This window comes from Anomaloglossus baeobatrachus, chromosome 3 (assembly GCF_048569485.1).
Source record: "Anomaloglossus baeobatrachus isolate aAnoBae1 chromosome 3, aAnoBae1.hap1, whole genome shotgun sequence".
Classification (NCBI taxonomy): Eukaryota; Metazoa; Chordata; class Amphibia; order Anura; family Aromobatidae; genus Anomaloglossus; species Anomaloglossus baeobatrachus.
The window spans coordinates 462,882,522-462,895,193 of record NC_134355.1 but is presented as its reverse complement, the minus strand read 5'-3'; the positions used below and the strand labels follow the sequence as shown (position 1 = coordinate 462,895,193).

The window sequence follows — 12,672 nt, the reverse complement described above, 5'->3', positions numbered from 1 at the left end:
GAGGAGCCCCCGCCCTGTACACACGGCACCTGGAGGAGCCCCCGCCCTGTACACACATGGCAGAGTCCCCACTCTGTACACACGGTACTTGGAGTAGCCCCCCACCCTTTACACACAGCACTTTGAATACTGTACTCATATATGAGGGGGGCAGACTATCAGCCATTGCCCATAGAAACCAATGAAAGAGGTCAGAATTTACATATTACACCAATCCTAGAAAAAACTAAAGCTGCACTGTGATTGCCTGCTCTGGGCTATAATGCTGATATCTACGTCAGTGTTATGAATAAGGCCCCTAGGCTATGTGTGGATAAAGCAGCCCTCACGAGCGCAGAGGAGCCCTGGGAGGAGCTGCAGCTTTTACTACAAGCGCAAACCTCTTTCGCGCGCCTTTTAGACAACGTATGGTTTCCATGGGAACTACAAAGCGCGGTAGGCAGAGCTCCAACCTCCTCGCGCGAACGTCGGAAGTGACGTCTGGAAAGACGCTGCTGATGACGTAGCGGGCGGTGACAGGGTGGAAGCGCGGCCGGTGCTGGCTGGGCGTGTTCTCGCACCGGGACTCTGCTCCGCACGGAGAATGGAGGAGCAAACGCACAGGCCCATTAGAGGCATTCTGAAGAACAAGAGCTCCGCGGGCGTCCGGGTGCTGAGCAAGGCGGAACTGAGCCGGGACAGAGAGGACGACCAGAGGTGGGAGTGCGCCAGTGCCGCCGCTGGGGTGACCGGTCCCAGCCCGGGCGTGTGTGACCGCAAGGGGACACCTTAGTGGTCACTATTGGCCATTAGTGACTGCATATTCCGGTCACACAGCGCTTATTACTGTGGTGTGAGAAGTTATCCTGCACAGTATATGTATCTATTCACCCAGGGGCTCAGCTGTCAGTCAGTAAAACTTTCACTGTGTACAGTCTATGATGGGCAGAAGCTGCAGACAGATCACACTTGGGCTATGTTCACAAGTTAATTTTTTGTTTTTCTGCAGCAAAACCTGCTCTCTTGGTAGGGAAAAAAAGCTGCTTCCAAAAAGGTTTTTGCTGATTTTTTTGTTTTGTTTTTTTTAGCTGCGTTTTTGGTGTTATTTGTCTACAGTACATGCTTAAATAATTAGGCTATGTGCCACATAGAAAATCTGCACATAAAACATGTTCTGGCAGGAAAAAAGCAGCTGACAAAATGCACATTTTTTTTATTGAGTTTGCACGTTCTTTCACATGCTTTTTTCCATGCTGCTTTTTATGCTTTTTTTTTTTTTACTCATGGCAATCGCAGGGGTTCTGGCACTGTAGCCCCCCGATTGCTACTGGGACCCAGCTCTCTCTGCTTGGAGCGGTGCCCGCTCGGAGCGGAGTTTTATCCCTCTGAATGCTGCTGTCAATGCAATCACAGCATTCAGAAGGCAGGCAGAGGCATCTCTTACTTCTCCCTGGCAACAGTGTCCCTAGAATGGGATCACAGGGGCCCGATCGCTGCCATAGTATCCCTGGGTTGTCACCATGACGACCTTGGGTTACTGAGGTACGAATTGACTTACAGACCAGGGAACCTACATCATTGGAGTTCCCTCCAGCATGTCCTACGGTATAGACTGCGAGGCCTAGGTGCAGGGAACCCCGGTGATGTCACAAGGTGAACAGAGTTCATGCCGGCGGATCTGCAGGAAATCCTGGTGATGCGCCAGCATAAACTCGATTCACCTTGTGGTGTCTCTCAGGTTACCTGCGGTCACAAATAGAAAAAAACAAAAAGACCAGCTCACCTGTACCTAGTGCACGGACACTCACCTCCAGGGATCCAAATGAGAAAAAAGTAGTAGGTCCAGCACATATAAAAAAAACCTCGTCTTTTATTCCAGCATCATAAAGTAGGTGCACGTACAGAGATACACTTGTAAAAACAGGTCAGGATAGTCCAGATGAACAAGTTTCGAGGATAACCTCATAGTCATAACCTCTATTTATGATTGAGGTTATCCTTGAAACGCGTTAATCTGGACTATCCTGACCTGTTTTCACAAGTGTATCTTTGTATGGGAACCTACTTTTTTATGATGTTGGAATAAAGGACGAGTTTTTTTTAATATGTGCTGGACCTACTACTTTTTTCTTATTTGGATACCTGCGGTCACAGGCGAACTTCCAGCTGTGACCACAACTGACCCGAGTGACGTCACAGCTGATCGTGGCTCTGCCTGTAGTTACAGCGTTCGGTTATGTTCCATGATCGAGCGCTGTAATTTCAGATGTAGCAGAGCTGAATTGTCGTGGGACCTTGTGTGGATTACGTCGGACCTTCAGGGGTGTTTTTGAGGTTAATAAATTGGTGAAAGAGGGTGTTTTAGTTTTCTTTTATTTTAAATAAAGGATTTTTCCGGTGTTTGTTTATTTACTTTCACATGCAGATTAGTGATGGGAGGGTCTAATAGATCCTCGCCATTACTAATCTAGGGCTTATTGGCAGCTGTGGGCTGTTATTAACCCCTCATTACATTGATTGCCAGCGCACCAGGGCAATCGGGAATAGCTTGGTAAAGTCCTGGGATTGTCACAGTTAATGGATGCGGCAATCTTGGGCGGCTGCAGGCTGCTATTTTTAGGCTGGGGGGGTGGCCTAATAACCATGGGCCTCTCCAGTTTGAGAATACCAGTCCAGAGCGGTCAGGCTTTATCATGGCTGGGTATCAAAATTGGGGGGGCACCGCACACTGTTTATTTTTTGTTTATTTTTTTTTAATTATTTATTTAAATGATTAAAAAAAAAAAGCTGCATGTAGTTCCTCTTATATTGATACACAGCCAAGATAAGGGCACGGCTGTGGGCTGCAGGCTGTAGCCGTGGCTTTTTGTGCTAGTATCAATATGGAGAAGACCCTACGCCAATTGTTTTATTTTATACCATGATATAGACCCAGAGACAGTGCCTGTGATTCCAACTAATCGCAGACACTTTCTGTGGGCGGGGTCTGACTGCAGCCAATCAGATACACCAATGGGCAAGGAAAGCAGTGAATATTCATTAGAGATCATTGTCAGACCTGGAAGTAATGCTGCAGCAGCGGGGACTCGATAAGTACCGTATCTACTGCTTTAACCCTTTTGCTTTCTTTTTCTTTTTTTTTTTTTTACAGTGACCAATCACAGCCATGCCAATACTTTATATGGTTATGATGTGCAGGGAGAGGATGATTTTTGCCATCTGATCATTTACCGATCTTTGGCAAAATCTTTTGTGGTGAATTAGTGATGTCCGATCCTGATCCGGCCGAAGATCACATAATTTTAACACTTTCTTCAGCGCTCTATTGGGAGACCCAGACGATTGGGGTATAGCTGCTGCCCTCTGGAGGCCACACAAAGCACTACACTAAAAAGTGCAAGGCCCCTCCCCCTCTGGCTATACCCCCCCGTGGTATCACGGGTTCTCCAGTTTTAGCTTTGTGTGCGAAGGAGGTCAGACATCCACGCATAGCTCCACAGATTTTAGTCAGCAGTAGCTGCTGACTATTTCGGATGGAAGAAAAGAGGACACATATAGTGTCCCCAGCATGCTCCCTTCTCACCCCTGGATGGTGTTGTAAGGTTGAGGTACCTATTGCTGGTACAGGGCTGGAGCCTGACATGCTGTTTTCCTTCCACATCCCCCTGAGGGGCTCTGTGGAAGTGGGATCCTGCCGGCCTCAAAGCTCTGATGCCGGGCTCCATCCACAGACCCATTTGAACCTGCTGGATACGGAGCTGGAGTACCGTTCAGGGACATGGCCCTGCACCATTACAGGTACTCTGTGTCCCCGTACACACAGGCACAGCACACTCCAGACTTGCTGGGTGTGCTAGTGCGCCGGGGACAGTAAAGGGTTACAGTCACTGCAGCCTTGCTGAGTGACTTTGTGTTTTGGGAACTACCGCGCCGGACGCTCCGGGAGCGGCGGCGCGGCTGGGACTTGTAGTTCGCCGGGGACTGGGCGCCGACCGCGCTTTTACGGCGGCGGCGCTTATAACTCCAGTCCCCGGCTTCTGCGGCCTAGTGCCGCTTCGTTCCCGCCCCCTCCCTGTCACTCAGGGAAGGGGACAGGCGCTGAACAATCAGCAGCGCCGAGGGCTGGAGCCTTTTTACATGCTCCAGCCCTCTCACTGCACACTGTCGGGCGCCGGATTCCCGCTCTGCCTTGGGGGCACGCCCACGGCCCGCCCCTCCTCACACGAGCTGGGGAAGAAGCCGGCAGCCATTACAGAGCTCGGGGCACCAAGGCAGGACAGTGGCGTTCATACACCCGCTTATAGGCGGGCGGTAAGGGCACACATAGTGCTGACCACAATAGATATGCAGTGTATACATGTGTTGTTTTTAACTGCATAGGTCGCTGTATGCCCGCTTGGGGAGCGACTCATCAGCAGCAGGAAAGCAGGTGTGCTAAAGCACAGGCTTTCTAGGCTGCTTGTTTTGCACGACTGAGGTGTTCATTTGTGTTTATGCTGATATGCTATACCTTGCACTGTACAGTCGCTAGTCTTAGCTATATTCTTCTGGAATGGCTAGACTACAGCAGCAGAAAACCAAGGGTGCTGGGGCACAGGTTTTTTTCTATGCTGCTTGTATTGCAGGGGCTGCAGTGTGCATTTGTACTTGTGCTTGTATGCTATACATTGCACTGTATGGTCACTCTTCTGGGCTATATTCCCCTAGATGACCAGTCTACAGCAGCAGAAGAGCAGAGGTGCCAGGGCACAGGCTTCTATGCTGCTTGTATTGCATGTGCTGCAGTGTTCATTTGTACTTGTGCTTGTATGCTATACATTGCACTGTAGGGTCACTCTTCTGGGCTATATTCCCCTAGATGACTAGTATACAGCAGCAGAAGAGCAGGGGTGCCAGGGCACAGGCTTCTATGCTGCTTGTATTGCTTGTGCTGCAGTGGTCATTTGTACTTTATGCCTGTATGCTATACATTGCAATGTACGGTCACCAATCTTGGCTATATACTTCTAGATAGCTAGTCGGCAGTGGCAAAAAAGCAACACAGTTTTCAGTGCTGTTTTTACTACATGGGATGCTGTTCATGACACCGTCCCATTGTGTGCATGCTCCCCTGTAGCACGTCGTCTGCCGGGGTCTCTAGCACTTCGTCTGCCGGGGCTCTACTAGTTGTGGCCAAAGAAACCTCCTGTCAACCCTGTCCATGGACAGGGACGGAGTAGTCATAATTTAGAGACTTGCACCCATGGGCAATCTACTTGAACAAAAGGCAGCTCTTCAGGGCTTTGATACTGACATCGCTCTCAATCCGGATACACCGGGTGGTAACGCCATACGGAATGATCCTATACCGTCCACCAATGGAAGGTTGGATCTTCCTCCCTCAGCTCCCCCAGTGGAGATAGGAGACGAACAGGAGAAGTTCCTTTTCAGTGTCTCACGCAGATATTGAGTATTTTTCTGGCCACGCTGACTTCAGAGAAGCAGTCCAGGAACACCACGCTTACCAGATAAGCGTCTTCTCCAAACGTTTTTAGGATACACGTTATCCCTTTTTTCCCCTGACGTGGTCAGCGCTGGACCCAGGGTCCAAAGGTGGATTCTCCAATCTCCAGGCTTGCATATAGAGCCATAGTTGCACTGGAGATGGGGCTTCACTTAAAGATGCCATTCACAGACAGATGGACTCTGGTTGAAATCTGTCTAGGAGGCTATCGGCGTGTCGGTTGCTCCGGCATTCACAGCCGTATAGGCAACCTAACCTTTTCAGCGGTTCTTGCGCAGCTGGCCTTGAGCACATGTACATCTGTACCGCAGAGGCGTCCGTAACTCCGCAATGTCTGCACTGCGACTTACCCTATTAATGCTGTCCTAAAAGTACAGTCGAGGTTTCGGTCCTTCCCAAGCTCGGGCAGGTCCCAATTGTCCTCGTGCAAAAGGGCTACAAAACCTCAGACGGGCTCAGATTCCGGCCGGGCTCAATCACGCCCAAAGAAGGCAGCCGGAGGAACCGCTACCAAGGCGGTCTCCTCATGACTCTCAGCTCTCTCCCTCTCTCCGCATCCGCGGTTGATGGCAGACTCCCCCGCCTTTGGCGACATTTAGCTGCCACAGGTCACAGACCGGTGGGTGACGGACATTGTGCTCACGTGCACAGGACAGTGTTCTGTTCTCGTCCTCCGACTCCATTCTTCAGAACGGCCCCACCTCTCCACCGAGCAGATGCCCTGCTGCAGGCGGTGGACGCTCTAAGAGCAGAAGGAGTGGTGATCCCTGTCCCCCCTCAGGAACGAGGGCGAGGGTTTGTACTCCAATCTCTTTGTGGCTCCAAAAATGGACGGTTCCTTCCGTCCTGTTCTGGTTCTGAAACTGCTCAACGAGCATGCGAACGCCAGGCGGTTCCGGATGGGATCCCTCCGATCCGTCATTGCCTCAATGTCTCGAGGAGACTTCCTTGCCTCAACAGACATCAAAGATGCCTATCTCCACGTGCCAATTGCTACGGAGCACCAACGTTTTCTACGTTTTGTGATAGGAGACGAACATCTTCTGTTCGTAGCTCTGCCATTCAGTCTGGCGACAGCCCCACGGGTGGGCACCAAGGTCATGGCAGCAGTGGTAGCAGTCTTGCACTCTCACGGAGTGATTCCGTACTTGGACGATCTACTCGTCAAAGCAACCTCCCTCGAGGCATGCCAACGCAGCCTGAATGTTACGCTGGAGACTCTCCAGACTTTCGGGTGGATCATCAATTTGGCAAGGTCAAATCTGTCTCCGACTCAATCACTAACGTATCTCGGCATGGAGTTTCATACTCTATCAGCCATAGTGAAGCTTCCGCTGAACCAGCAGCGTTCACTGTGGACAGAGGTGCAGTCTCTCCTTCAAGGCCAGTCGCACCCCTTAAGGCGCCTCATGCACTTCCTAAGGAAGATGGTGGCAGCCATCGAGGCAGTTCTCTTTGCGCAGTTTCATCTGCGCCAACGGCAATCGGACATTCTCCGCAAATGGGATGGGCAGTCAACCTCCCTGGACGGGAAGTCTCCCTTTCCCTGACGGCCGAGGACTCTCTGCAATAGTGGCTTATTCCCACCTCATTGCCATAGCCCCCATCCTGGGCAGTGGTCACGACAGATACGAGTCTGTCAGGGTGGGGAGCAGTTTGTCTCCGCCACATGGCTCAGGGGACGTGGACTCAGCAGGAGTCCACCCTTCAGTTCGATGTGCTGGAAATCGGGGCAGGGTATCTTACCCTATTAGCTTTCCAAAAGTGGCTAGAAGGGAGCAGATCCGAATCCAGTCGGACATCTCCACAGCGGTGGCATACATCAACCACCAAGGAGGGACACGCAGTCAGCAGCCTTCCAGGAAGTCCGGCGAATCCTCATGTGGGTGGAGGACACAGCATCCACCATATCCGCAGTTCACATCTCGGGCGTAGAAAACTGGGAAGCAGGCTTCCTCAGTCGCCAGGGCATGGACGCGGGGGAATGGTCCCTTCACCCGGACGTGTTTCAGGAAATCTGTTGCCGCTGGGGGGGGGCCGGACGTCGACCTAATGGCGTCTCGGCACACCAACAAGGTCCCGGCATTTATGGCACGATCGCGCGATCACAGAGCTCTGGCGGCAGACGCCTTAGTGCAAGATTGGTCGCAGTTCCGGCTCACATATGTGTTTCCACCTCTGGCACTCTTGCCCAGAGTACTGCGCAAAAATCAGATCCGATTGCAGCCGCGTCATACTCGTCGCACCAGACTGGCCGAGGAGATCGTGGTACCCGGATCTGTGGCATCTCACGGTCGGCCGACCGGGGTCACTACCAGACCGACCAGACTTACTGTCTCAAGGGCCGTTTTTCTCCATCGGAATTCTGCGGCCCTGAACCTGACTGTGTGGCTTGTGTGTCCTGGATCCTAGCGTCTTCAGGATTATCCCAAGGGGTCGTTGCCACCATGAGACAGGCTAGGAAGCCCACGTCTGCTAAGATCTACCACAGAACGTGGAAGGTTTTCTTAATCTGGTGCTCTACTCAGGGAGTGTCTCCCTGGCCATTTGCATTGCCTATCTTTCTTTCCTTCCTACAATAGGAGTTAGAAAAGGGCTTGTCGCTAGACTCCCTCAAAGGGCAAGTCTCAGCACTATCCGTGTTCTTTCAGAAGCGTCTAGCACGTCTTTCTAAGGTGCGCACGTTCCCGCAGGGGGTTTGTCATATCGTACCCCCGTACAAGGGGCCGTTGGATCCATGGGATCTGAACAGGGTTCTAGTTGCTCTCCAGAAGCCGCCTTTCGAGCCTCTGAAGGAAGTTTCTTTTTCTCGCCTGTCACAGAAGGTGGCGTTTCTCGTTGCGATCACATCGCTTCGGCGAGTGTCTGAGCTGGCAGCTCTGTCATCCAAGGCTCCCTTCCTGGTGTTTTCACCAGGACAAGGTAGTGCTGCGCATCATTCCGGAGTTTCTCCCTAAGGTAGTATCCTCGTTTCATCTTAATCAGGATATCTCCTTACCGTCCTTTTGCACTCATCCGGTTCACCGGTATGAGAATGATTTACGTTTGCTAGATCTGGTGAGAGCACTCAGAATCTACATTTCACGCACGGCGCCCGTACGCCGTTCCGATGCCCTTGTCGCTGGTACGCGCAAGAGGTTGCAGGCTTCTAAAGCCACCCTGGCTCGATGGATCAAAGAACCAATTCTGGAAGCCTACCGTTTTGCAGGGCTTCCGGTTCTTTCAGGGCTGAAAGCCCATTCAACCAGAGCCGTGAGTGCGTCCTGGGCGCTACGACACCAGGCTTCGGCTCAACAGGTGTGCCAGGCAACTACCTGGTCGAGTCTGCACACTTTCACCAAACATTTTCAGGTGCATACCTATGCTTCGGCGGATGCCAGCTTAGGTAGAAGAGTCCTGCGGGCGGCAGTGACATCCCCGTAGGGGAGGGCTGTTTTGCAGCTCTAACATGAGGTATCTCTTTACCCACCCAGGGACAGCTTTTGGACGTCCCAATCGTCTGGGTCTCCCAATAGAGCGCTGAAGAAGAAGGGAATTTTGTTACTTACCGTAAATTCCTTTTCTTCTAGCTCTTATTGGGAGACCCAGCACCCGCCCTGTTGTCCTTCGGGATTTCTTGGTTGTTTGCGGGTACACATGTTGTTCATGTTGAACGGTTTTTCAGTTCTCCGACGTTATTCGGAGTTAATTTGTTTAAACCAGTTATTGGCTTCCTCCTTCTTGCTTTGGCACTAAAACTGGAGAACCCGTGATACCACGGGGGGGTATAGCCAGAGGGGGAGGGGCCTTGCACTTTTTAGTGTAGTGCTTTGTGTGGCCTCCAGAGGGCAGCAGCTATACCCCAATCGTCTGGGTCTCCCAATAAGAGCTAGAAGAAAAGGAATTTACGGTAAGTAACAAAATTCCCTTCTTCTGTTCTTTGCCAATCAAGATAGCTCATCGCTACTGCAGGGAACCACAGTGACGTCAAAAAGCACGTAAAAACGCACACAAAAAAAAGCAACATGGGCATTACACATGCGTTTTTTCCTGCATTTTTCACTGACTCTATTGAAGCCAATTGGGGAAAAAACGCAGAAACAATTGACGTGCTGCTTCTATCAGCAACAAAAACAGCAAGGAAAAAAGAAGCAACGTGGGCACAGCAAGTCAGGTTTCTCATAGACTTTCACCTATATTTGACCTATAGTATTCCATAATCATTTATTCAATAAAGGTCCGAAAATAGAAAAAAATTATATGCAAATTGTAGAAATTATTACTGAATCATTCAAACCTTTGGGTTTCATGGTGTCTAGTATCGTGATCCAACGGGCTTTATTAATTATTGTGCTATGTACAGATATCACAAGTAATCAGTGATTAAGGACTTAACCTTTTCCTATCCAATAAAATTTCCTGTTAGTCCAGTCAAAATACGAAAAAAACCAAACCTTTACCCTGAACAAATTCCAAGAAAGCGTTTTATTGTTTGTTTGTTTTTTTTGTAGTATTAAATGTAGGAAAAAACATACTAAAAGTTTACCAAGATAGGGTTACCACAAAGGGTCCAAATGTGACGTCAAAGAATATGGCCGCCAAAGCTGTAAAATGTTAAAGGCGACTCGCCTTTCAGTGTCTATCATATTTCTTTTACAATCATATTTCTTTTACCAGAGGAAGTGGAATGTCTGAACATCAGAGGGCGTGGTGGACTCTGTCTGTGCCAGTGTCCTCTTCCTACAGTGATGCAATGCATGGTTTCACTCGCCAGAGCTTTGTCACCAGTGAACAACACAAGGAGGCAAGAACGTCAAGGATGAGAAGAGATTGTGAAGACCTGGAGAAAATTGCAGATAAACTCGAGACCTTTTCACCTTTCTCTGATTAAGTGTCTCTTCGCAACATTATCACCGGTGTCAATGCAAATATGGATGTGAATGTCCTTAACCTGTTCACCATTGGCCGATAAATAGTGGCAACAATGGAGGGTCAATCACTGTTTTCAGTTAAGTACAAGCGGTCAATGAAAGCAAAGACCCTGGCATCCAGTGAGGCTACCAGCAGTGCCAAGCTCGCTCAGCAATGGCAGCAGGCTGGTGTGAGTGCTTCTGCACGCACTGTGAGGCGGAGACTGCTTGAGCAAGGCCTGGTTTCAAGGAGGGCAGCAAAGAAGCCACTTCTCTCCAGAAAAAACATCAGGGACCGACTGATATTCTGCAAAAGGTACAGGGAGTGGACTGCTGAGGACTGGGGTAAAGTCATTTTCTCAGATGAATCCCCTTTTCGATTGTTTGGGACATCTGGAAAACAGCTTATTAGGAGAAGAAGAGGTGAGCGCTACCACCAGTCTTGTCTCATGCCAACTGTTAAGCATCCTGAAACGATTCATGTGTGGGGTTGCTTCTCAGCCAAGGGAATTGGCTCACTCACAGTCTTGCCTAAAAACACAGCCATGAATAAAGAATGGTACCAGAATGTCCTCCAAGAGCAACTTCTCCCAACTGTCCAAGAACAGTTTGGCGCCCAACAATGCCTTTTCCAGCATAATGGAGCACCTTGCCATAAAGCAAAGGTGATCACTAAATGGCTCATGGAACAAAGCATAGAGATTTTGGGTCCATGGCCTGGAAACTCCCCAGATCTTAATCCCATTGAGAACTTGTGGGCAATCATCAAGAAACGGGTGGACAAACAAAAACCAACAAATTCTGGCAAAATGCAAGCATTGCTTATGCAATAATGGACAGCTTTCAGTCAGGATTTGGTCCAGAAGTTGATTGAGAGCATGCCAGGGAGAATTGCAGAGGTCCTGAAGAAGAAGGGTCAACACTGCAAATATTGACTAGCTGCATTAACTCATTCTAACTGTCAATATAACCTTTTGGTACTCATAATATGATTGCTATTATATTTCTGTATGTGATGTAAACATCAGACAAACACAATTAAAAACCAGAGGGCAACAGATCATGTGAAAATATAATTTTGGTGTCATTCTCAAAACTTTTGGCCATGACTGTAGTTCCAGTGATGATGGATACTTCACCCGCGCCAGGAACACTTCTGAAAATAATTTACTGCAATTGTTCTCGTGGTTGTAGTACACTTCGGTGCACTTGCAAAAGACACGGACTTACCTGTTCAGGGCACGGATATGCGGACCATGTCAAGAAGGGCATTGTGACAATGAGTGAGGAATCAGTGTCTGATGATGAAATAGTGACTACATACCTGACACTGTTATTCAGTGATGAAGTAGGTTTTAAAATGCACTGTGTATTTATTAATTCTATAATTTCTAGAAATGTACATGTATGTCATGACGTCATTGATGACGTCATGACCTCACCTGTCCATGTAGTTAGTATAAAACTTTGTATAAAAATTGTTATATGAAAATATAGTATAAAAAATACAAACTCTTCTGTAACCTACAGCAAAAAACACAGCTGCATTTTGTTACTTTAATTGGTTTTAGCGATGGGCGGACCCAGACTGTAAAATTCTGGATCCACGGGGTTTCAAACTTACCCAAGTGCCACACCCGGGCCCAGGTGTTGATCCGGAAAAATAAAGAAAATAAGAATGAAGCAAGCGCTTCATACTTACCAAGGCTCTGACGCGGCTGCACACTGTGGCTGCCCCTTCACTTCCTGGGCCGCTCATTGTTGCTCATTCATATGCAGTGCTTTCCCTGCCCACTGGCCATCCTAGCATCTGTGATTAATTGCAGTTAGATGCGCCCCCAGCCTGTGTGACAGTGTCTGCCTACAAAGAATCACAAGCGCTGTCTGCGGGTCTATATCGTACAGTAAAAATAAAATATTTGGTGTAGGGGCCCCCCATGTTATGATACCCAGCACAGATAAGGCATACAGCTACAGGCTGCAGCCACCAGTCGTGCGCTTATCTTGACTGTGTATTAAAATAGGAGGAACCACATGTGACTTTTTTTTTTCATTCTAAAAAAAAAAGAATTGTGTGGTACCCAGCCATGATAAAGCCCGACAGTTGAGGGCTTGGATTCTCAGGCTGGTGAGACCCATAATTATTGGGAACCCCTGAGGCCTAAAAATCGCAGCCTTCAGCCTCTCTAAAATTTTCGCATCCATTAGATGTGACAATCCTGGCGCTTTACCTGGTTCTTCCTGATTGCCCTGGTGTGGTGGCAATCGGGGTAATAAGGGGTAAAATGATCGAACAACTGT

The 12,672-nt window shown here is 49.1% G+C and overlaps 1 protein-coding gene across 1 annotated transcript in view; it reads left to right on the top strand.

Annotated features, from left to right (window-relative positions):
• Positions 1-485: 485 nt before the first annotated feature.
• The window catches only part of PPP1R2 (protein phosphatase 1 regulatory inhibitor subunit 2), a 37,304-nt gene continuing 25,117 nt past the window's right edge, over positions 486-12,672 (top strand). The window contains exon 1 of the mRNA XM_075338529.1: positions 486-696. Coding sequence (XP_075194644.1) covers positions 584-696 — 113 coding nt within the window. The 5' untranslated portion in view covers positions 486-583. The remainder of the gene's footprint in view (positions 697-12,672) is intronic.